Source organism: Schistocerca cancellata, chromosome 3, assembly GCF_023864275.1.
Source record: "Schistocerca cancellata isolate TAMUIC-IGC-003103 chromosome 3, iqSchCanc2.1, whole genome shotgun sequence".
Lineage (NCBI taxonomy): Eukaryota > Metazoa > Arthropoda > Insecta > Orthoptera > Acrididae > Schistocerca > Schistocerca cancellata.
In genome coordinates this window covers 583,318,169-583,343,554 of record NC_064628.1, presented here as the reverse complement: position 1 = coordinate 583,343,554, position 25,386 = coordinate 583,318,169, and the positions used below count along the sequence as shown (strand labels likewise).

At 38.8% G+C, this 25,386-nt stretch overlaps 1 protein-coding gene across 3 annotated transcripts in view; it reads left to right on the top strand.

The window, feature by feature from the left end:
* Window positions 1-23,927, top strand: part of LOC126175441 (eukaryotic translation initiation factor 5B) — a 392,901-nt gene extending 368,974 nt beyond the window's left edge. The window contains exons 21-22 of one of the 3 annotated variants that reach the window (XM_049922245.1): window positions 13,777-13,890; window positions 22,725-23,927. In XM_049922245.1, the coding sequence (XP_049778202.1) occupies window positions 13,777-13,884 (108 nt within the window). In that variant the 3' untranslated portion in view covers window positions 13,885-13,890; window positions 22,725-23,927. Of the gene's footprint in view, window positions 1-13,776; window positions 15,923-22,724 lie in introns of those variants that run through there. The other 2 variants (XM_049922244.1, XM_049922243.1) reach the window with 2 other exon arrangements.
* Window positions 23,928-25,386: the final 1,459 nt, after the last annotated feature.

Sequence of the window (25,386 nt, the reverse complement as noted above, 5' to 3'; positions counted from 1 at the left end):
CATTCTCCCGATCTTTCTTGTACCGCGAGTGCAACTGTCTTCGCTTCCTGAGCATTCTCCGAATTGCTCTGTTAAACCACGGTGGTTCTTTTCCGTCCGCAACCCACTTTTTCGGCACATACTTGTCCAATGCGTATTTTACAATGTGTTTAAAATTTGCCCATAATTATTCCACGTCCATCATACCGGAAGTAAATGAAGTCGATTCATTTACTAAGTGAGATGCTAACAACTGCTTATCTGCTCTTTCTATTAAGAATACTCTCTTAGCCTTCTTGACCGACTTTTTAACTTTCGTAACCATAGTCGTAATGACATCATGATGACTAATCCCTGTCTCAACACTGACACCGTCGGTGAGGTCTGGTCTGTTCGTGGCTACCAGATCTAAAATATTTCCATTACGCGTTGGCTGTCGATTTAGCTGCTCTAGACAGTTTTCGGATAATGTGTTCAAAAGTAATTCACACTACGGCTTGTCTGTACCGCCTGTAATGAATTCATAGACATCCCAGTCTATACTAGGTAGGTTGAAGTCGCCTCCGACTAATAAAGCATGATTCGGATACTTCTGAGATACAGTGTGTAGACTCCCTTTGAATGATTTTAGAACTGTCACGGTGGAACCTGGTGACCGGTAATAGCACCCCACAATTAACTTTATTTCCCCTAGCCCTGTTAAACGTGTCCAGATAACTTCACAATCACACTCTACTTCGACCTCAGTAGACTTAATATTTTTGTCAACTGCAATGAAGACACCACCTCCTACGGTGTCTAATCTGTCTTTCCGATACACGTTCCAACCCTCACTAAATATTTCAGAACTTCCTATCTCAGGGTTCAGCCACGTCTCAGTCCCGAGAATAATTTGCGCGCCACGCGCTTCCTGGAGGGCAGTAAATTCAGGAACTTTATTCCGAACACTCTGAAAATTTACTGCTAATATCTTGATAGCTGAAGTGTCTTTACACTGAGCGCGTCCTAATTTCCATGCCTGCACGTCGACTGGCGAGTGTTCATCAGGACACCTCGCACTACTGCCTAGCAGATCAAATAATGAAATTAAAGAAAACACGGTTTTGGTGATCTAAAGAAATAAAAAAAACCAGCGAAACAGTAGTGGAAGAAAATGAAAAAAAAAAAGTTTGAACGTGATCCCTAGAACGCCGAAACGCAGAAAGAAGAAAGTTAAAACACAGGCACAAAAGGAAAACAATGAATGACTTAAAGTTAAAAATGTACCAAATGTGTTTAATGAACTATAATGTACTGTGGGAAAACCGAAGAAGAGGATGAGAGTCGAAGAGTGTGACATGTGGAAAGATTTTGAAAATTGAGGGGAGGGTGATACATCATGTGTTAAGAAATCAAGAAATGACTTCCATAGTATTTGAGGCAGCTTGTAGAGAGTAAAAACTGTAGGGGAATACAGAGATTGGAACAGGGGAGGAATTCTAAGCGACCCGCTTCAACCTAATGGTAAGACAAAAAATATATTTTTTTTTCGCTGAGACAAATTGTTGGCCGCTGACGAAGAGCGAAACGTATATGTCCTCTATTTCCGTCGAACATTTGCCGCATATGCCATGATACAAGTTGTTCCACGTTCAACACCAGCGCATCTCCGGCGTTACGGGGAACGAATACCCCGTCGGCAAATTCCGACCATAGTCACATGTGCTCTAGCTCATCGTTGGACTGTGTGTGTGTGTGTGTGTGTGTGTGTGTGTGTGTGTGTGTGTGTGTGTGTTTGTTTTTACTGTACGATCGAGTGTACCTTTTTTTCGGCAGACGTTAACCGTGTTGGACAAATAAAGTATGGAAACCAGTGTTTTAACTGAGCTTGAACTAGACAGGTTAAGAACAGGGTTGGAAAGAAGTCTGAGAAAATCGTTAACAGTTCAGTCTAACCTGTCAGTAGCATCTCCTTACAGATATCTGGACGAGCTGAAACTTACAGTTCAACAATAGTCCATCAGCTGACCAACACAGATACTGTAGCTCAGTGTCAGTAGTGCAGCAGTCTAGACCAGTGTTTGCATGATTAACTTGATTCTAAAGTTTTTTCTGATGAATCGTAACTCCATTTGTCGTGAATTAGCAGAAAAAACTGCGTTGGAGCTCTGTTAACCCTTGATTACTAAATCCTCGTAAAATTTGCGGCTGCAGTTAATACCAACTCGCAGTTCCCGCCAAACTGGTATTGTCAGGATAGGGTGTAAAACGGAACGGTTTGTACTTATTTTGTATGTAATACATCATTGGAGCCCTAATAATTGTAGTTAACTAATGCATAACCTGTGTACAGGCTGAGTAAAGGTGTAACATTTCCTCCCCTTTAGTGTTCTAGAGTTAATTCTCATCTGTTTCCTAAAGTGTCTCTGTATGATGTGAAAACGGAATGTGGTGTGCAATTAATGCAGCGTGAATCATTGGAGCAATTTTTTTCACGAACCCATAATTTCTCAAACGTATGTGAACAACGGTCAGAGAACTAACAGCTGCCGAAGTGATCCACAGTTATTTCATGCTGGACCTTGCAAGAATACACACTGCCAACGCGTCTATGGCAATGTTACAAGGTGGTTTTGATGACAAGATAGTTAACTGACCACTTCATTCCGATATCTAGGTGTGATTTTCATATATTGGGGTTGTTAAAAGATAGTGTCAAAAATCAGTCTATACGCACTCGTAGGGTTAGTAGACAGTTTTCGCCGCTGAAATTGTACGAGTCTTTGACAATGTGTTCAGAAGGTGTCAAGTTTCTCTTGCTGCATGCTGTAAATGAAGGTAAGCGTAGTTCAGTTGTATTGTTTGTTAGTCAATGCTCAACTCTGGGACGACGCGCGGAGCTATCATGCGGTAGCTGCCGAGGGAAGTTGCCGTTGAGCTTCCCATGCGAACTTAGGGCGTGCGCTTGCGTCATATATGAAACACCCTGTGTATAAACGTAAGGAATAACTGGGCATGCAAGGGAGAACCAGTTGGGTTGGAACCATTGGAAAACACGATGCGTTTGAGGTATTTTAACATATCTTCTTTAGGTGGGTATTTGTGTTTATTTTACGTGTTGAGGTAGAGATGGTGGCCGCTTCAGTGCGTTTCTGCCGACTGATGCATCCGCATTGTGTGGCGTAAATAACGCCATATATTAACAGGCATTATCTTAGCCTACAATCCCTTCCTTGTCTGTGTTATATTATCCTTGCTTCGTCTGTCACGCGTAATTTAACATCTAGGGAGGAACATTTCCTTCACTTCGTCTACGATGTGGATACCGATCTCGTGTCTACTATTTATCGTTACTTTAGTTTTTCTTTAGCTTACTCCCAGCCCATGTTTGTAGGCTCCATTCAGTAGGTCCAAGAATTCTTCTTCAGTTTCATTGAGAATAAGTCATGTCATTGATATCGTTCCAGCGTTAATTTTAATCCCACTCTTGAACTTTTCTTTTTGTTCGATCATTTCTTCATCGATGAACAGGTTGAACAGTGAAAAGGGAGACTATGTTCCTACCGTACCCCCTCCATGGGGTGTTCGGAAATTCCCCTTACAAACTTTAAGGAACGAAAAGTATTACTTATGTGTTTATTAGCATTTAATAATTGATCCCACATGTTGTACAACCTTCAGTTTAGCACACGTTTACTTTAAATGTTCACCGTTGGCGGATATACTCATAATGAAACGACGAGCGGTCGCCGCAACTACGTCAGTCAGTGTTACAGTGGAGATCGTGCACATGTCACTGTAATCTCCTGGCGAAATTCCTCCAGCGTGCGTGGCTTACGTCGATAGACGTTATCTTTCACTTTTCCCCACAAGTAAAAGTCTTTAGATGTGATCTGGCGACCGTGGAGGGAACTGAATGGTCCCTCTTCGTCCAATCTAACGGCCCGGAAAATTGTCACCCTGGAAAGTTCATATGGCTAGGTGGTAGTGTGGTGGCGCCCCGTCCTGTTTGTAGAAGACATCTTCAGCTCCATAAAGCACAAGTATACCTGGCAAAAATTGACATGCGTAAAATTTCCAGGTACACATCTCCAGCGACAGTAGCATCAAAGAAAAAGGGTCCTACTAAGCCCCTAGATGATGAACCCATGGTAGGTTGACCACTTTACCCACATAAACATGCGGATTTTCCGATGCCCAGTACACACTGTCCTACCGATTCACGGTTCCATTAAGTTTAAATTGTGCCGCGTCACTCCACACTACCTTCGTCACAAATTGTTCGTCATCAGTTACCAATTGCTGATACCATTCGCAAAATTACATTCGGCGATCAGGGTCGTCGTCATTAATCGCGTGCAGTAATCGTGGAATGTAAACTTTCTAATTTGCAGCTTTCAGAATTATTCGTACACTTGTACTGCTACCCCCCACTTCACGTGCACGTTGTGTAGCTAACTTCTGTGGAGAATGAATAAACGTTTCGAACGAGAGAGCCGACGAAGCAGGACTTTTAGCTGTACGCTGTCTTCCTGATCTTCCTTTGTGAATATCACAAATCGTTCCATGCAATTCAAACTTGTCAATGATGCGTTTAATCGTTAAGCGGGTTAGCGGTTCTGTTGCAGACTCCCACCTCCACTGACGTTGCACTTCAGCAGCATTATCAAACTTGAAAAACCACGTCACAATACATTTTCGTTGCTCGACTGTCAAGCGTGCTGCAGCCATCTTGTTTTCTCAATATCTAGATGAAAGCAGTAACATCTGTTGAGCCAAAGCCCATTCTACAACACACTCGTAACTCAAATGGAACGACAATATCGATATCTCGATAGAGCCTGACAGTGTGTATACATTTTTCTGGAGGACTCTGTATATTGTATAGGAACCCGTGTCCGGGACGGTTTCAGTTCAGCTGTTTAACTCATCCACTTCTGCTTGAGGAATTGAATTAGTAGTGACGCAGTACAATTATTAGGTAACAATTCGAAAGAAAACATAACGGAACACCCCTTCATCACTAAGCACATTTGTCTGCTTTAACGCTTAAACATTACATATAGTATGCTGAGTTCTTTTTTGTTTTGAATAATGTAAACACATGATTTTAAAACAAACAAATGTGCTTAAGAGGTAAATGGACGTTTCGTCAAGTTTCCTTTCAAATTATTACGTAATAATTGTTCTGCATCACGCCTAATTCAGTTCGCCAAGCAGAAGTGGACCCGTCGTAGAACGGAAACGGTCGTTTCCAAGCATGCGTTCCTACTTAAAATATTATGCATTTACTCCCCCTCTACAAGCCCAAAAAGTTTGTATCGGGAATCGTAGAACACCGTGTATAATCACAAACACTTCCCTTGGTCTTCTATTCTTATTGTTCCCTCTAGGTTCTTATACATATTTCTCATTACCTCTCTTTCTCTGCAGCTTATACCTTTTTTCTGAGAAATGTAAACATCTTTCAGCATTTTAAGTTGTCGAACGCTTTTTTCAAGTGGAAAATGTTATGAAGGTTGTTGTGGTCTTCAGTCCTGAGACTGGTTTGATGCAGCTCTCCATGCTACCCTATCCTGTACTAGCTTCTTCATCTCCCAGTACCTACTGGAGCCTACATCCTTCTGAATCTGCTTAGTGTATTCATCTCTTGGTCTCCCTCTACGATTTTTACTCTCCACGCTGCCCTCCAATGCTAAATTTGTGACCCCTTGATGCCTCAGAACATGTCCTACTAACCGGTCCCTTCTTTTTGTCAAGTTGTGCCACAAACTCCTCCCCAATTCTATTCAATACCTCCTCATTAGTCATGTGATCTACCCATCTAATCTTCAGCATTCTTCTGTAGCACCACATTTCGAAAGCTTCTATTCTCTTCTTGTCCAAATTATTTATCGTCCATGTTTCACATCCCATAAAAATACTTTCAGAAATGTCTTCCTGACACGTAAATCTATACTCGATGTTAACAAGTTATGAAGGTATCTCGATTTTTTCTTAAGCATTATCAAGCGCAGCGTCAGAACTACCTCTTTCCGAGAGCTAAACTGATCGTCGTCTAGCAGATCCTCAATCTTGTTTTTGCGTCCGTCCACGTTATCGTCGCTAATTTTCAAGGACAGATCAAGATTTCGAACGTCGTCACGTCCCACCTTGGCTCTGATACCCACGTGGTGGCGCGTGCCATCAGTGGCGGGCCCCGTCGTCTGGGCGGCGGGCAAGGTGAAGGCTGGCTGTGGGCGACCTTGCGCGACTCCGGCGCCCCGCCCGCGCACATGTGCCTCGTCAGGTGTGAATGAGGGGCCCCGCCCATTGAGCGCGCCGCGCAGCGCGACACGGTATTGATCCGCCGTCATTCAGCGCACACCGCTCGCGGCACTTGGGCCGTTGTCGCTCGCGTGCACGTCCTAGCACTGGCGCTGCATTTTCCTGCGGAACCAGATATTGACGTGGTGCAATTCGGAGACAAACGAGCCAGAATGGCGACACTCAACGGATCACTGATTACTGTAGTGATGTCATCAACAGATGCTTTACAGTTACATGGACATAAGACTGAAATGTGATGAGATTTATTTGCTGGTTCTGCCAGTGAGATTATGCACTGTGATTTCACCGTGTTTGTCTGCGCACAGAGCACAGTAATTTAAACAACTGAATGTGAAAATTTTAAGTGGGGACGTACTTATTACTGTGATCTGTGAGCCAGACAAACAGATGTTAAGAAAAAAACGGTTACATCTCACTACATAGACTCACTGACATACCCAACAAATAAAAGTCACACTTCAACTTTATGTATATTTAACTGTAAAGCAACCGATGATGATGGCAGCATGCTTCCAAAACCCGTCGTACTAATACATATTAGTAAAAAGTCACCTGAACAGGAAAAATGTTCCATTAAAAAAAGAAAAACCCAACTCCTATCCCCCCACCCGCGCTTCCTCCCTTCCCAAACTGACGATAGTTAGACGCCTCAGGAGGACGTGCCCTATCATTAAATCTCTTTTTGCTTTCTACTTTTATCACAACACAATTCTCTTCTTCTTCTCGTCCTTCTCCTCGATTCGATTGAACCTTTTCATTGGCTTCCCAGTGCACACGCGTAATCTTCACAATTTCCCATCAGTGCAGGGCTACGCTCAAAACAGATAACTCAAGGAAAATCTTCCTAAGTTTTAAATTTATATTCTCTATGAACAAATTTATTGTTTCTATATAAACATATCGTGCTATTGCCAAAACTACATTTTATAGCATCTCTGCTTTGGCCGTTGTCAATTATTTTGCTGGCCAAACAGCAAAAATCGTCTGCTGTTGGAGTGTCTCATTACCTAATCTACTTTTTTCAGCATACCTAATTTAATTCAGTTACCCTCCATTACCCATGTTTTATATATGATGTTCTGCATCTTATAACCTCTTTCCAAAACGCTATCCATTCCATTGAAGTTGCCCTATGCAAGTCCATTGCCATCTCCGACAGAATTACAATGTTATCGGCAAACTTCTAAGTAATTTTTCCTTCTATCTTACTTCAAATATCCTTTCCAGATTTTTCCTCGGTTCCTTAACTCCTTGTTCAATGTACGCATTGAATAACATGTGGAATAGGTCCTACATCCGCTGCTGCTGCTGCTGCTGCTGCTACTACTACTACTACTACTACTACTACTACCACCCCCCCCCCCCCCCCGCCTCACTCCCTTCTCTACTAAAGCCTCCCTTTCATAACCTTAAACTCTTACAACTGCCGCATGTCTTCAGTACAGATTACAGTTAGCTTTTTGCTCCCTGTATTTTATCCCTGTTAGCATTGTTATTCCATTCAACATTGTCAGACGCTTTGCCTAAATCTACCAATATCATAAACATAGGATCAGTATTGCCTCGCATGTTCCTCGATTTCTTCAGGACCCAAACTGATCTTGACTTCTGCGAGGTTTTCCATTCTTATGTAAATACGTATCGTGTCAATATTTTGCAACAGTGACTGATACTTCTATAATAACCACGGCTTTCAAGTTCATAAGCCAGAATTCTTCAAAATTTACGCTCCCAGTTATTACATAACATATATTTGAAGTCACATGTTTCTTTACTCCCATTGGACAGTTGAAGTTGTACATTAGGGAGAGTCTTCTCCCCAATGGACAACTCCATTCTTCCAGTGTATTCTGCTCCAGTGTGTTCAGCGTTTCTGTGACATCCTAGCTTCCAACAAATGTGATTGAGGAACCAAATATTTCTTCTTTGAATATTATCTCTCTTTCTCTCTCTTCCATTAATGAAATTTCCAGTATCAAAACAAGAGAAAAAACAGCCTAACGATAGTTTTGTAAGCGCCGTATGCTATTATAGATTACACTTTCGTACGATTCTTTGGTATATCTGTATCAAGCATCTGACATCTCCACGTCTAGATTTACAGGTTCTGAACAAAAATACGAAAACACGACAAACGCAAGACATCACCATGCCTAATACGATATAGGAATCCCGTTGGCATTCAAATGGTTCAAATGGCTCTGAGCACTATGGGACTTAACATCTATGGTCATCAGTCCCCTAGAACTAAGAACTACTTAAACCTAACTAACCTAAGGACAGCACACAACACCCAGCCATCACGAGGCAGAGAAAATCCCTGACCCCGCCGGGAATCGAACCCGGGAACCCGGGCGTGGGAAGCGAGAACGCTACCGCACGACCACGAGATGCTGGCCGTTGGCATTCAAAACAGCTTCCAGTCATATCGGAATGGATGAATGATGGAGAGGATCCTTCCTGTAAAACAATGGCAAATTCAGGTAACGATGATGGAGGTGGATAGCGATCAAGCACCCTTCTCTCCAGGAGAGACCACAAAGGCTCAATCCCGGGAGTATTGAGATACTGTATGATGGTGGCCAGCGGAGATGTGACAGTTCTTTCATCCTCGTGCTCACTAAACCAGTCCTGGGTGACGCAAACTGCTTGAAGAGGGGCCCTGTCGTCGTGGAACACAGAATCACCATTGGGAACAAACGTTCAACCTGGGATGGATCTGATCAGATGAAATGGCCACATGATCTTTGGTAGTAATGCGACTTAGCGGAGTAACCATGGCGTCCATGGAATACCGCGGTGTGACTTCCCAAGTATATGACAGATGTAATTTGGGCCAGAAATTGGAAACAGTTGAAACAAGACTCATCCAGCCAAACGACTTTCTTCCATTGCTCCGTAGTCCAAGTTTTATGGCTTCGACTACAAATTTTGCTGTTGAGGGCATTGGGCTCACTGATAAGTGGTTTTGAATTCCAGTCCGCCCTGCTATTCCCTGCTTATGGAGCTCCTTTCCTGTTGTTTTGGTGGTAATAATGTTCGGGACTGCGACATTTAGTTCTGCAGTGACTTTTGGAGCCGTTGCCCCTACGTTTTTCGTCACAGTCTTCTTCAATGGCCATCTGTCACGATCAGTCAACACACGCTTTCGTCTGTGTTGTGGCTTAGCAGATGATTATTTTTCGCTTTCCCTGTAAGCGGTATAAATCTTTGATGTCTTGTTCACACAAAGTTTTACAATTCGCAATTACCGTTTGCGGCTGCTGCCATCTTGGTACTTACTGTGTACTTAAATATATAGATTTTATGATCTGAAGATGGCAGTATCCGAAACCGGTAATTATGAATTGTAGGAAAAAACAATTGTGTGACCAAGATGGATCTTCACAAACGAAGTGCCATTTACATGGTCGCGCACTCCTTTACAAGACTTCATGTCTTCAGTTAACCAAACACTTGGGCTCCCTTGGTTAAGGAAGCATCCACCATACGAGCACCACCCACATCTGAATTCACACAGCTTTTACGTAACAGCAACACAGAACACTGTTCTGACAATGACTGACACGTATGAAACGTAATACCGACATTGCAAAGGTGCCATTCGTAGTCACATAGAACAGCACTACTTTTAAGCTTTGTCTTGCATCAGCATTTATGTTCAAGCAGGCATTTCTCGCCGTGTTTCATATTTTTGTCCGACCCCTGTATGTGACCATTTAACATTACGTTGCACTGGACAGGTAGACCTACCAACTTGATAGTTATTACGGATTCCAGCTGATCTCGTAATGGGGAAGGCCAGGGTTCAAGTCCCCATCCAAACAAACGGATTAATGTTTTCCGTATTTTTTCTATACCGCTGAAGATAAATGTTGGGATGGGTTAAGTGAAAAGTACACGGCTGATTTCCTTCTCAATGAGAACTTGTGGCTCAGTCGCTTCTGACCTTGTCGTGGACGTGACATTAAACCCTCATCTTGCTGGCTCTGGTGACTAAGCTCCGGTATTGGCGTCTGTTTACAGGCATTTATCTTTAATTATGTTACGGGTCAGCTTTTGCGTCTAGTACAAGACTCTCTTTGTTTCGTAATAATTATCCAACATTTACACTTCCCTGTTAACGAATGAATCATCCACTAACTGACACCGAGACCAACAAGCTTTATCTGATAAGCCTTTCGTATATTTCGTGGACAGTAATGGCCCTGTCATACTACTTCGAAGCACACGAGATGTTGCTTCACTGTTAACGGTGGATAAGTTCCCAGTCTAGTTTGTATACCTGTTCCAATCTCCTATGAGCGAAATGATATTTATTAAGTAACGATATATAACTGTATTGAAAGATATTTGGAAGTTGGGAAACACGAAACCAACCTGAAATCCACCATTCAGTTATTTTTTGGGCCTAAAACATCAGCATGTTCCGCATGTGAATCAGTTGATAGAATGAAAAGCACAGAGCGTCTGCTGTGTCTCGCCCCATCTTTTCGTGAAGTTAAATACAGGGTGAGTCACGAAGTTTTCCCCGGTTGCTGGAAGTTATTCCTTAGGTTACTTGGAACTAAAAATGTAAATACAGTAATGTGATCAGATCCATAATTAGGGAGCCACAACAGAGTTCCGAAACATGCCACGGTGTACAGAGCGCTACACTTGTGTTCACAGGACACACGATCAGTCTTAGGTAAACAAGAGCAGCGACTGGTACGTTTGCATAACAACCACGTTGTTGATACTGCAGGCACTGTTTACTGTTATTGTCTCCTGTGTACAGTACACTTTGCGATGCCGTACAAGTTTTCATCGCATGAGTACGGAGAGATGGTATACATTTTGGGCTTTTGTGATGGTAATGAGAAAGCTGCTGTTGCCGAATATCACCGTCGGTATCCAAATCTTAGGATTCCGAGTGACAAAACATTTAGTGGAACATATCAAACTTTGCTAGGCACTGGTACTCTTCCCAGTATTCGTATTCACTCCGAAAGACATCGTGACGTTCAAGATTAGGAAAACATTCTTAATTCAGTAGAGCGTAGTCCTCGTTCAAGTACAAGACGCCTAGCTACCCGATTGAACGTTTCACAATCTAAGGTATGTAGAGTCCTTCATGAGAGTGGACTGCATCCTTTTCATGTGAAGAAAGTTCACCATTTACAACCACATGATTGTGCTAACCATTTGCACTTTTGTAATTGGTTAAATGGAAATCGGCAGCTTTGTCGCTTCATAATGTTCGGTGATGAGGCAACCTTTACAAGAGATGGTATCAACAACATGTATGACATACATGTCTTGGAAGACGAAAATCCCCATGCCATGGTAGTATCTCAATTTCAACGCAAATTCAGTGTCCGTGTCTGGTGTGGTGTTATGTGTGGCCAGTTACTGGGGCCGTTTATTCTCCCGGGAAATTTAGATGGTCAGATGCACGGTAACTTTTTACGAGAAGATTTACCGCAGCCTCTTGAAGACGTTCCTTTGGAAACAAGACGCCACATGTACCTCCAGCATGACGGGGTACCTGCACACTTCCACCACATGGTAACAGCTTATGTTAATCAGCAATTCCCACATAGATGGATAGGTCGCGGGGGCTCTATCAACTGGCCTGGCCGATCTCCAGGTTTAACACCCCTAGATTACTGCATCTGAGAGTGGACGAAAGACATCGTGTACGAAGTTAAGGTGAAAAAACGAGAAGAATTGATACATCGCATTTTCGATGCTGCAACGTTAATGAGGAACGAGCATGTGAAATTACGAAATGCTAATCGCGCGGTTCACTCCCGTGCGAATCTTTCCCTACAAACGCAGGTGAGGAAATTTTGAACACTTGCTTTAAATTCACTCTGAATGCAAGAGACTGCTACAAAATTGTTTAAATTAATTATTTTGTGCATTTTTGATAGTGAAATCCTACAACAAAAGCTTTTTTTCTGCCATTTGCCTGAGTTACCGCAGCTCCTTAATTGTGGATCTGATCCCATTACTTTATTGAATTTTTTTTCCAAACAACCTAAGAATACCCTCCAGAAACCGGGGGAAAACCTCGTGACTCACCCTGTATATTTTTCAGTGTAAGAACGGCTCTTGACAATACCTTTTCACAACTGGCAACCTTTTTATTTCTTTTATTTAGCGTTGGAGAACATTATTTTACTTGTTGTTCGTGAGATCATCATTGTCTGCTGCTGTGGGAAGGAATTCCCATGAGAAATCAGATTTGTGTGACAATTTAACTCTGCATCCTGTGCAATTCAAGGAACACAAAGTTATTACTCGTAGTTTCCTGACACACATCAGTTTCTGTGTCCTCCCAAATATATTTTAATTGCTCCTCAATTTCACATTTCTTCTGATTTTGAAATTTTTTTTCACATGTGCGAAACTTTTCTGATATTGTTCCACATACTGTATCATGATAATCTCTTTATTGTTTGCATATGAGTTAGTCTACAGATATTCAAGATTCATGCCTTACATCCACTGAAAAATAATTATATGTCTGTAGTGAAGATTTGCCAGTTTCAAAAATTTGGAATTAGTTCATTTGACCAGGTTAAATGAAACTTGATGGTGCTTAGTTGTGTGTCACTGAAATTACCAGAGTAGCAAGTAGATCTATTGTGAAACAATCTTTGCTACATGTCATACATTGACTAGTTTATTTTTGTTGTAGTATAGCTTGTGAACATACACATGTTCATTGTAATACGTTACAAGAACTCTTGTATCCATTTGTTAAATAGATATGAATTAGATATTTTTAAATATGATGATTATTTAAAATAATCTTATGATTAAGTCCTGTAATTCAGTTAACATTTTGTATTGATTTGTATGTTTTTCTCCTGTCAAAATGTAGCTTCCAGTTATTTGCATGTGCCTATATGAAAGGGTGGAACTTTATCCAAAATCAAAATATTAATCTGATGATGGATTCTGCACTTCCCTTTCATGAGTACAAAAACTCTCCAGTTTATATTGTTGTCACTTGACATGTGTTAGGGATCTAAAACATCACGTTTTGCAATTATATGTCTTCATATTTGATAGTCTTAATTAGCTACTAGTCTAGACAATAAACAGATTTCAGCCTGTGTGGATCCTGTTTTCATTCTTGAGCTCAACAACACTGTGAAACATAACTGAATACTGAGTCCAAATAAAGAAATGTGAAACTTTTTTTGTCTCAGTCTCTCAAGAATGGTTTTAAGAGAGATGAAATAAACTTGGCAAGGCCAGAAGAAAGTAGGAGGCAGACTCGATTTTAAGCAGCTGTCACAAGACATGTCCTAAGGCAAATAACACTCGTGGTGATTCAGGTGTTTTTTTACTGAGTGTATTGTTGCTTGCCTGTCTTGTCAGTCTGTAGTGTGGTGTTTAGATGTTGAGTGGTGCACTCACAGACCACTTAAAACTTTCATGGCTCCTGACTTAATTTTTTTTTGTTGACTTGCTTCTTTTGTATTTTTTCAGATTTCAAGACAGTCAATTGATGCTTGCAAGGACTACTTCAGAGATGATTTAGTGAAGACAGACTGGCAGCTCATGGTTGAGCTGAAGAAACTTTTCCAGATTCTGTAGTAGTGGGTAGGTATTATTAAGACTGAGAGAAAAATCTGTATCATGCACGCCATTTATGATATTGCTTTACCAGTTTTGTATAAAACTTTGCATAAAAAGTAGATATTTGCTGCAATTACCCCATTGTATAGTAGTCTTTTTTATGTGCTGTCATAAACAAAGATACTGTTTTAAATAAAGAGTTTTAAGAATCTATTATATATACATTGCAGTAAACATACATTATATGCTCATCCAGAAATGGATTTAGCCAATGTTGATTCAGAAAAAAAACCAAAAAGTACCCCATTAAATTTATAGTTTATTCCAATTTCCTAATTTCAGTTAATTACTCCTTGATTGATGCTATAAATATGCCGTTGTTTCTCCTGCAGCATCCTGATGCAGTCTTCCAGAGATTTTCTTCTGCATGCTAGGTCTTAACACACAGTGTGTGACCAATGTTTGCATCTGATAATGTAGCCTTGCCAGTTTTGTGTGGCATAATTGTTCTCAGTGATCCATGATATATTGTGGTCTGAGCAGTGAAAATCTTGCATTATGAGTTCAGATCTGTCTGATGTGGGAGCAAGATGGGAAAAATCTCATGTTTTTACTTCTTGGTTGAGGCTGCAGAGCAACTTCTCTATTTATATAAAATGTTTTGATGTTTTGTATGTATGAATATAGGTATAGTATATCTGAAGAATATATATTGAAGTATATATAAAATCTGCAAACTATTTAAGCAAATTATGTACATTTTTTGCAACTGAAAAGAGCCTAGTTTATACTTATATACAAATCTTTGTTGAGGGTGTGAGCAATGATAGTATTACTGTTAAAACTAACTAGTGGATGCAGGTAAACAATTTTAGGTGATCTCTCTTATGAGTGTTCACCAGATTAATCTCCCAACGCCTTTGTTTTGCAGGGAGCTATGTCTTTGATCTTCCTAATCATAATTATTGTCCAAATTGACACTCTTATTGAAAAGAAACAAAGTACTTTGTGGTATTTTTATTTTATAATCCTGTAATTCAGGGAAATTGCTGTGATTTGAAGTCTGCAAATAGATATTATGCTTTTTTATCTTCTGAAAAATACTCTTTCTCTTTGAAACAGATTATAGTTGCACAGTAATCTTAAGTTAGCTTGTTTTGGCTCTTTCATATATTATCTCAATTTTTTTTATTGTGTTCCAAACTCTTCGTGGTTCTGCTGCATTGTGTTGCTTCATCCTATTGTTAATCTTATACAAATTCAGTACAATATGAAATAATCATATTTTTCTATTCAGTACTGTAAATTTTGTTGCAAAATTTTACAAGTAGTATAAGAATGTATTGGCACAGATGTTAGTTTTTGTGTTTAGAAGAGAGAGAATTCAGTCAAGAACGTGAAGCTAAATAAAGAATGGTAGTAATTTTGATTCAGTATTTCAGCTGTAGCAACATATTACGATGAGACCAGAAAAACAACTTGATTTTTTTGAAGTTAAGGTATATTTCATACTAGATTTAACCATGATTAAAGGGATGCATGATTCCCATACCATCCTCATCTGTTTAACATATTGATTGTCTTGTAATATCAGATGATACTGAGATGTGAACTATCAATTTGTTTATGTTTTCTCACTCTAGGAAATAGTTTGTTTTCCTGTTTATAGAAAATTGCAGCAGATCCATGACTGTGGAGACACCTATTGTCATATTTATGTGTATGTATTCTTATGCACTAAAAGATCAAATTATCCATTGCCCCAGAATTACATTATTTTTGAAAGATGTGAATGTTTTAAAATTTTTTTAATACACAAAAGTCTTGTTTTAATGCAGCTTGTGGTAATCATGTACTTAATTTATGAAGAATTAGTTTTTTCTGTCATTTAACTGATATTTTTGTCTGTGATGGAATTGTGTGTTTGGGTGAGATCGTAATTTGCCATTGCATAGCACTGTAACATTTGCAGAAATGCTGTTCATTCTGGTGTCACTGGTTAACAATAACAGCTGTAATAATTGTTTGAAATAAATGAAAATTGAACTACATGAAAGAGGCCTCCATTTTTGTATCTAAATGGCATTCTAAAACTCTGTCTCTTAAGAATCAATCACTGTCATAAGAAAAATGTGCCACATTTATTGCGTCAAGACAAAGCGGAAATTCTCTCTATGGATTAGCACAATCTCTCATCAATGTTGTTATAAACCAGTTGATGCAAAATACATTCTGTTTAATCACCAGAAGAGCAGAATTTTACTATTTGTCAACTGCATAAAATTGAAAACTGTTACTTCCGCACTGTTTTAAATAAACTCCTTTTTTTATGGCTATATGATTATTTCAGATGTTCTCATAACTTTAGTGTAACAGTGTCAAGACAACACAAATAAACAAAGCCAATTAAATTGCACAACATTCTGCATTGCATAGACACCATGTGTTGTTATTATATAACCTAATTTTTGTTTCTGGTGTTATGCTTAGTATTTATTTACACTCCATTATGATATCTGTGGGTTCCTGAGTTAGAAACATATAGTATGAATGTATCTTTTGACAAAGAAGTGATACTGATAATACGGTGTTTTTATCACACAACATTTTAACCCCAACTGTATTTGAGTGGTTTTGTAGCCAGCAGCTGGTAGCTTGCTTGCAATATCTAGAACTTGTTGATATGCATTTCAGGGACCTTCACATTTTCTCGCTACTGTGACATCACTTCATTACTAGAATGTCAAAATGAGATGCATATTGATGTATTCAGCATTAGTTTAGGTAAAGTGAGAATGAAAGTTGTATAGGTGCAAAAAACTTAAAAAAAGTAGTCCCCAATTTACTTAATAGCCTGTTTACTACATTTTACAGAAAATTTGATTAACTAATTAATAATAAAATGCCTTAATAATAATAATAATAATAATAATAATAAATTTATCAGCATCATTCAGTATTAACTGTTCTGTCATGTGCAATGAGTGATATGGCAAGACTTCACTTCAAGGTGGCAGGAATAGTTGGTGTTTCCCATTCACCAGATAATCAGAGCAATAGGGACATCAGAAGAATACTTATGTGCTGGAATCCAAAGAAATCGGATGGTAAAAAAACAGTGATTTGAGAGTTCAGGTGCCGTATTCTAAAACTGAGTGCTTGGTGCGTAACACTTAAGTTATCCTTGAGATTGAAGGAGAAAGAAGTGCACTGGAAAATCTATGTATTTTTATGAATTTTTATAAATCTATTATCTGTGCTTTCAGCAAGTTTTGGTACAAAATACATATTTTGCCAAATAGATGTCAAGTTCATACACAGAAATACGTTGTATTACTGGTTGCTTTCAGATAACAGAAAGTTTATCAGTTCTGTGGCAAGCACAATTCCAAACTTCTTAATAATAAAACTTTGCAATGTTCTCTTGAAATAAGTATATGATCTCTATTTTTGAAACTTCTGGATCCGTGAAAAAACAATTTCCCGCAAAGTGGCATTATTGTATTTCATCTTCACATTGGTTTTAAGTGAAACCACATGCATTCATTCAGCAGATCAAATTGCACCTTGGTATTTGATTCTCGGTAAGTAGTCTTAAAACTTTTTAATTGTGGAGCAACAAAACTGGACCAAAATCTTGTGAATATTTGGGTATTCCCTTAGAGTATGTGTCACAAGAAATTGAAGTTTTATATATGAATTGTGATGGTAACAATATTACCACCATGAATGGTATAATTTGAATATTTGCAGTAGTGGAACTATCGGACACAGAAAGAATAACCTTGAAAATAGAGCGTTTATATTTAATAGTGGGAATCTTTTTGGGAAAATACCAAGAGTGAAAATATGACATTTCAATACTATTTCTAGGGTTTCGGATACCAATTTCTGTCACTGAATTATATTCTGAAGAAAATAGTAACTATTTGCACAATACAATAAATGCTAAATTTGTACATGGACTTGAAAAGGGCACCAAAGTTGTTCAATGTGCAACCTGATTCAAGACTTTATTTTCAAGGAGGAAATACACATGATGAGTGTTGAAAAGTGATAGCTTACCATATCTTTGGTTTGCAATTTGTTACAGTGTGTCAGTCTTTTTTGCAGTCCATCTGTTTAATATCAACCAGAGATATAAATCATGTACTGACCCATAATTCATAATTTTTTGTAAAAAACATTGAATTTGCACAGAACTTTTAGTTTGTAAATTTTACGAAATTTTAATTACTGTCCAAAATAACATTTTGGAGAACCACATGAACTTTGTGTGAAGGAAACATTTCTCTGCTAAGAAGGAAATAGTGTGTTCAGCTGCGTGGGACAAATTGAAGCAAGATCGAATCGCCAATAGTATTACAGCCTTGCATCTATTTATGTAATTTGTAAAATTGTTTTTGATGAAGGGAAGGTTTGAAGCTTTTTTTGGATTCAACAACTTCTAGGGTAACACACTGCAACAACCACCTTAGTGCAGTGTACAAAAATACCCCATGACACTCATAATTCTGTGTTATTCTCTGCCTCTTGATTGAGTTAACTATTCTATGCTCCAATTATTAGAGAACACAACATTCTCATACATATGAGATTTAATGAAATATGTGTGGAAATAAATAGTGAATTATCAAAAGATAACCTCATATTTGGTGACTGTTGACATAGCGTTATATCGGGACAACTACCCTGGCTCTAACACACTGGATTGCATTGCAATCCACGCCAGCCTCATCCCACTTATTTTCAGTTTGAAATTACAGCCTCACCAGAACTGGTTACTAGCAACGAGATCAGCAGAATCATGATCAGACTCTCACTGTTCTGGCAACATAACCCAGTGTTACGGTTTGCACAATTGAAAAGCCAGTTCACGTTAGCACAGATACCATCAGATGAAATCTAATACCCCTGTTGTTGCATCACTGAATGAAGATTTAGCTGTAAAAGTGCAAGACCACCTTGCTGCACTCCCAAACACCGTGAGATATGCACCTATCAAAAATGTGTTAGTAACACATGTATCCCAATCAGAGGGGCACATGACACTATTATTCAATCTTGAATTACGTTGCAGATTCAAATGGCGTTCCACGGGGGCAAATGCATCACAGCCCATTCTAGGAGCTGATTTCTTATCTTTCTACGACCTGGTCACCAATCTACAAAATCGGTGACTGATAGATTCTACTACTAATGTATACAGCTGAGGAAAAGATATGTCGTCACCTCAATACACTACGCACAATTTCGGGGAATACTCCGTACATACACTTCTTATGGAAGTTCTCCCAGGTCACAAAACAAACCCACAATTGGAGCACACAACAGTACATCATACCTTACTACACCAGGACCATCAGCCTATGAATGAATGTCATAGGTGTGTGACGCCAGACAAATTAAAAGTTGTGAAGCAGGAATTCTGTGACAAGCTGACACAAGGTATATGTTAAGCCTTCAGTAACAGTTGGGTAGCCTTGTTACATGTGGTGCTGAAGAAAAATAATGGATGATGCCCATGTGGCGGTTACCACCAACTCAGTGCAAGGACCACCACTGATAGGTATCCACTTCCACAAATAGAAGACTTTGCTTTCAACATACGTGGTAAGAAAATATTCTCTGTTATTGACTTGTGTTAACATACTATCAAATTTCTGTTACACCAGCAGACATACACAAGACAGTTGTAACAAGGCCCTTTGATCTTTGAGTTTGTGAGAATGCCTTTTGAACTGTTTTATTGTAGCACAGACATTTCAGTGCTTTATGGATGTAATAAAAAAAAATTTGGATTTATGATATGTCTACATAGGCGACATTTTAATGATGTGTGCATCAGAAGCAGGACATTACAACATTTAACGAAGATATTTGATTGTTTGGATGTGCAAGGCCTGGTTATGAAGGCAACAAAGCATACCTTCGGGGCAACAGAACTCCAGTTTCTTGGATATACAGTCGATGTCTGTGGCATCCGATGTCCTAAAGATAAGCTGGAAGCCATTGTCAAGTGTTCCCATCCCATTACAGTTAGGGAGCAATGTCATTTTATCAGCAGCATTAATTTTTATAATCAGTTCATACACAATACTGCACCAATAACAGACCCACTGAATCAGCTTCTGAAGGGTGCACGGAAGTCGAATAACATGATGCAGTGGACATGTGAAAGAGATGCAGCTTTCCAAGCTGTAAAAATAGCATTAGCAGAGGGTACAGTTAGCTCTCCCAATATTGCAGACTCCATGTGCACTCAGGGTAGATGCATCATCTACTGCAGTTGGCATTGTACTTTTGCAACAAGTTGAATGTAGTTGGCAGCTACTCGTGTTCTTTAGTCACAAGCTGTCACCATCACAGCAATGCTGAGCAACTTACGATGAAGAACTACATGCTGCAAATGCTGCAATTAGGAAGTTCCAGCACTCATTAAAAGTTCAACACTGTACCACATGCATAGGCCATAAACTACTGACATATGCTTTCAGTATGTAACCAGAGAAAGCATCTCTCATAGTCTGCATGCTAGGAAAGTTGAATGTACCAGCAAACGCTCTCCCAAATGTTGAAGCTATAACCTGTGCAATTGATTACAAGGTCCTCACGCAGTCTGAGCAGCACAATGGTGAACTACGCAGATTACTGGCTCACCCAGCAGGATTAAAGTTAAAATGCATGGCTGTACAGCAACAAATGCTGTGATGTGTCTGGAGCAAAGGTATGTCTGTTCATACCTCACCAACTTTGGTCACAAGCAGTTGTGGCAGTGCACAGGTTGGCTTATCACAGGGTTTGAGGAATGGTGAAATTAGTCAGAGTTTTGTCTGGCCAGAAATGGAGATCTGACTGTGAAACATTTGCCAAATACTCCATGGTTTGCCAGGAAAATAAGATCACTGAGCATTTTAAAGCACCATTAGGCACATCCTTATCACCAAGTTAGCATTTTGAACATGTGCACATAGACATTGTGATTTGCAACCAATGGGCGCTGTGATGGAAAAGGGGCACCGAGTACAGTTCCACAACCCTCCGATGGTATCACCGAATCCAACAACAATATACCCAGTTTCCAAAAAAAATAGTTGACAACACATGCAGGGTGATTTGTGTAATTCCACCTCAGATACCATTGGCGCTGGGGGGGGGGGGGGGGGGGAGGGAGAGGTCACGTAGTCACGTATGGTATCACACTGTGATGACGGGCACAGTGGCAGTGTGCATAAATATTCCAGGACACTCATAATTCTGTGTGTTATTCTTTAATTCTTGATCCAGTTTAGTATTCCATGTTCCATGTGTCAGAGAACACAACATATTTGTATGTAGGAGTATTAATGTAATATAAGTGGAAATAAATGATTAGTTATCAACAGATAATCATAGACTGAGAAGACTCTTTGGTGTAGTTGAATCACCTGTCAAGAGAGGCTAGGTCTTCATAGTGTCACTCTGAGGAACTATGTCAATACTTGAACACGTACAATCGGAAGGATTTCTCAGAGTAATGTTATTGTGAAACTTCTCTTTTTCCAAAAGGAATTGTTAAAATTCAAAACGCATTTCTATAGACAAAAGTTACTCACCAGACACTGCAAATCCGAAATGTCAAAGCATTACGTAAATATCTAGTATTAGCAGAGCTAAGCTAACGTGTTGAATTAAAATTTTGCAACAGACAAAACTTTTAAGTGTAGGTAACTCGGGAGCATCTGCGGGGAAAATGAAGAGAACTTTACAGGTCATAGATGCAGTAACGTGATGCAGATATATTAATACTGATCTGTAGAAAGCCAGCCTTCGTGTTAACACTTCATAAACAAGCACTACCATACTGCATAAGGTGTCATAAACTGTGGCCCTAAATGCCATTTTCAGTGTCAGGACCAGAAAACTGCTTGATGTTTGTCGCATTTCTGTCCTCAAACCAGAAACTGTGGTATCTGATCCTGTAACCAGGTAGATGATGATGTTGAGTACAAAGAAACCTGTAAGGCACTGCAGATTGTAGTCTACTGCAGAGAGGATCACTGAATTGCTCAAGGAATCAAACACATTGGACACTTTGCACTTCATATAGAAGCTACTGGTACTGCTTCTGCGTGTTTGATGTTTATTGGGCAGCTTTGCTGGATCTGTCAGTGAACAAACTCCACTAAAACAAGTAATGCAGCTGTAATGCATTGGTGAGACTGTGTTGAGCATGGAACCAGCAATATCTGCTGTTCTTAGAAGACCTCTTGAACCATTAGACCAATGTGGTTAAGGAAGTAAGTATTCTGGCAGGAAGGACATTCTCTGTTAGTACCACATCCTTGATATTTCAATGGGGAGAGAAATACTATATGTATTTGTTGCATGATGGCCTGGCATTGGCTATGTTGGTGTCAAGCATAAACTTTTGTGTATTACTCTCAAATAAACACTCCTGATAACTATTGATCCTCAGTGTTTGTACAGTTGGAAAAGTCGTCCATCGAATAGGATAATGCATTATCATTGGATATGATATTGTCCACATGTGTGATGCATTTACAGTTTGATGCATCCTTTTTCAAAAGTCAGTTTTAGAAGCAGTGTTTGGTGATGAATAGACATGCCCTTTAATAGGAAATGGTACCATACCAACAGTTCACAGCCCGTGACCTGTACCTAACCCACTTCTGCGATACAGAAAATGGTATCAAATTATTTATAATTACTTGCTTGTGAGATCCCAATTGTTGTGGGTTAGTAAATGTCCATTTATTTATAATGTTATGTCTGTAGCAAGCCCTGATGTTTACAATCTGAGAATTCACACTATGATGCTTGCAGCATTCACAGTTTGCCTTTATTTCTACTTTCAGAGTTTGCTGCTGTACCAGTATGTGAATGAAGACTTCACTGAAATTAAATCAGTCTCTAATACAAATCTGTACATTTTAAGAACGAAATTCTGTTTGTTGTTCCTTCTACATGTTGCAGTATTTGCTGATGAGAGTTTGTTTGCCTGCAAGAGAATTAATTGTGGTCAAATGAAACTTTCAGAGGATGCCAAATTCATTAGTGAAAGAGCTGGAGGAGGAGAATCACTTAACGACTATAGACCTGAAACCAAATTAATACAGTAAATTGAAACTGTCAAGCTTTATTGAGTTGATTTACTCCTCTGAATATAGTATATTCATGAATAGTGTTTTTTTGATTGCTTACACTATGTTGTAGATTGTGTGCCATACCAGTAAATCCCCAGTTCTTTTAAAGAATCGAACTCCCACATACAAAACAGCTTCAGATGCTGATTAATTTACAAATGATTTAATTTGTCAAGCATTTCATATTAAGCATGTAAGTGAGAAAAGATTAACAAAGTATCTATAGATACTGTCTGCAAAATGTGTTGTGAATGTAGTCAGTAGTAAAGATGCTGAAAACAAGATGATGATATTTAAAACATTTATACAGAATGTGGACCAATATTACAAGATAGTGATTGAGATGCTGCCCAGCAAGGCAATAGGTTTACTACTACCATATCAATGTACACAAGAAAAATGAAGTTTGAAGAATTAAAACATCATGCTGATACTCATTTTACTGCATCAACAATCAAAATGTAAGTGATAATGGGGTGAGGGGCTATCAGTAAGAAAATGTTTTGTTTTGTAAAATTTTGAAATTCTGTGGAATGTTTGTTGAAAGTTACTAAGTGGTCTCATTCACAAGAACTGAATGCGTGAAGCCCAGATATTTGTATACACAGTTTCTAACTAATAATTGTCTTAGAGTGTCAAACTTTTAATATAAGATTATACCTATTAACAAGTAGATAATGACAGCAGTTTCAGTTTGGTCAATAATTATGCAAAATATTGAAAATCAAAATTTTGTTACCCCTGGAAGTCTTTAGATAAAAAACCTACAACTGGTACCCAGTTCCATTATACTTGTTTGGAAATATGGATATGATATGTAAAGTTATTAACAGGGCAAAATGACATGATTGAAATTAAATGTCACTATATTTTAGTTTACTGAATTATTTGAAAGCTATCTCATCATTGTTATTTATTATGGAATAAATTACATTTCAACATTACAAAATAGGACATATTTATATCAAATATGTAACATCTTTAAGAACCTTGTTTTCCCAAGTAAGGCAAACAAAAACCTGATGTTCAAACATGTAATGTTTGTTATGCTGTTATTTCTTCAACAGCCATTTGTAGCTGACTACATTTCTGTTTTTGACCAGTGGGGTAGGGGTTGAATTGATGTTATCTTCCTTACATTCTCCCCTCCTTTTTTTATCAACTTCCCTTCCCTTGGTGTCAAGATAGCCTGTGACAGCGTTTCATCTTTCACAGAAAAACAAAATATTTTTGGAAGTAAGGTTGAACAGGGAAAGTGGTATCAACTGCCTCTTGCTCAAAAGTGTATTAAATAAATTTCAAAAGGTCTAACATATTAAGTATGATACATCTAATTAAATGACTGTTTCAGGGAATTAAAACCAACTTTCACTTCATTTTCTTTGTTGTAGTTGGAATCAGAAAAATGTTGAAAACATTCAGCATTGTTTTAGAAGGAAATAACACTAAGCCTACAATACTAAACTTTCCTTGGTGAAATTGTACTCAATTGCTTGGGAACCACTAGTTCGTGGTTGGTTTTATTTCATAGAGGTTATTCTGAGAATGAAAAATAGGTAAGATGTTTGTTCTGTAGAGTGCATTAAATAAGATAGTCAATGTTCACACAGAATACAGTGTACTTTGTGAATGAATGTAATTTGAATAGATGTATCGTGTATGAATCGAGGGCTTGCTAGGGGTTATTGGTGATGAAGTGTTTGGAAAAGAGATCAGGATAAATACTGAAGAAAGGAGAGATGTTCTCAGTTTTAATACTTAAGTGCATGCAAGATTTCTGCCTACATACTGTACGGTAGGATGTCTATATACTCAAAAGTAGAAAATATAGTTAGAATGTGCATTTTATTGCACTTTGTAATGTTCACCTCTCTTATTTTCCCATGTCATATGATGTAACTTAGTGAATGAGCCACGGTGGGATAGTTGACACCCTTAGTCTTGTTAAAGCCTGTTATATTGTGAGTACAGGCTACTTACAGTCTGGCAGTTGACACTCTTGGTTGTTGTTTTATATAGGGAGAAAAAGGTAAGTTAAAGCTTTTGTTAAGGAGGACAGGTTTTCAAATCCTAGTACAGCTATATGGATGTGGAAAGATCTCTAAATCCCTCTGTGTTGGCTGAAATCAAGAAATTGGAGGATGATTTTCTTCTTGAAAAAACTGTGTGTTGGCCGATAATCTGCTTGCAACCAATGTGATTTATGTGGTTAAAATATGCTCAATGGAAATCCCAGACCAATCCAAATGGTAGGTGAGAATAATTGAAGTCGCACTATAGTATAGTATAGTATAGTATAGTATAGTATAAGAACCTTACAGGTTTTTTAACCCATTCTTTTGGTGATTGTAGATATTTTCATTAATAACATGGA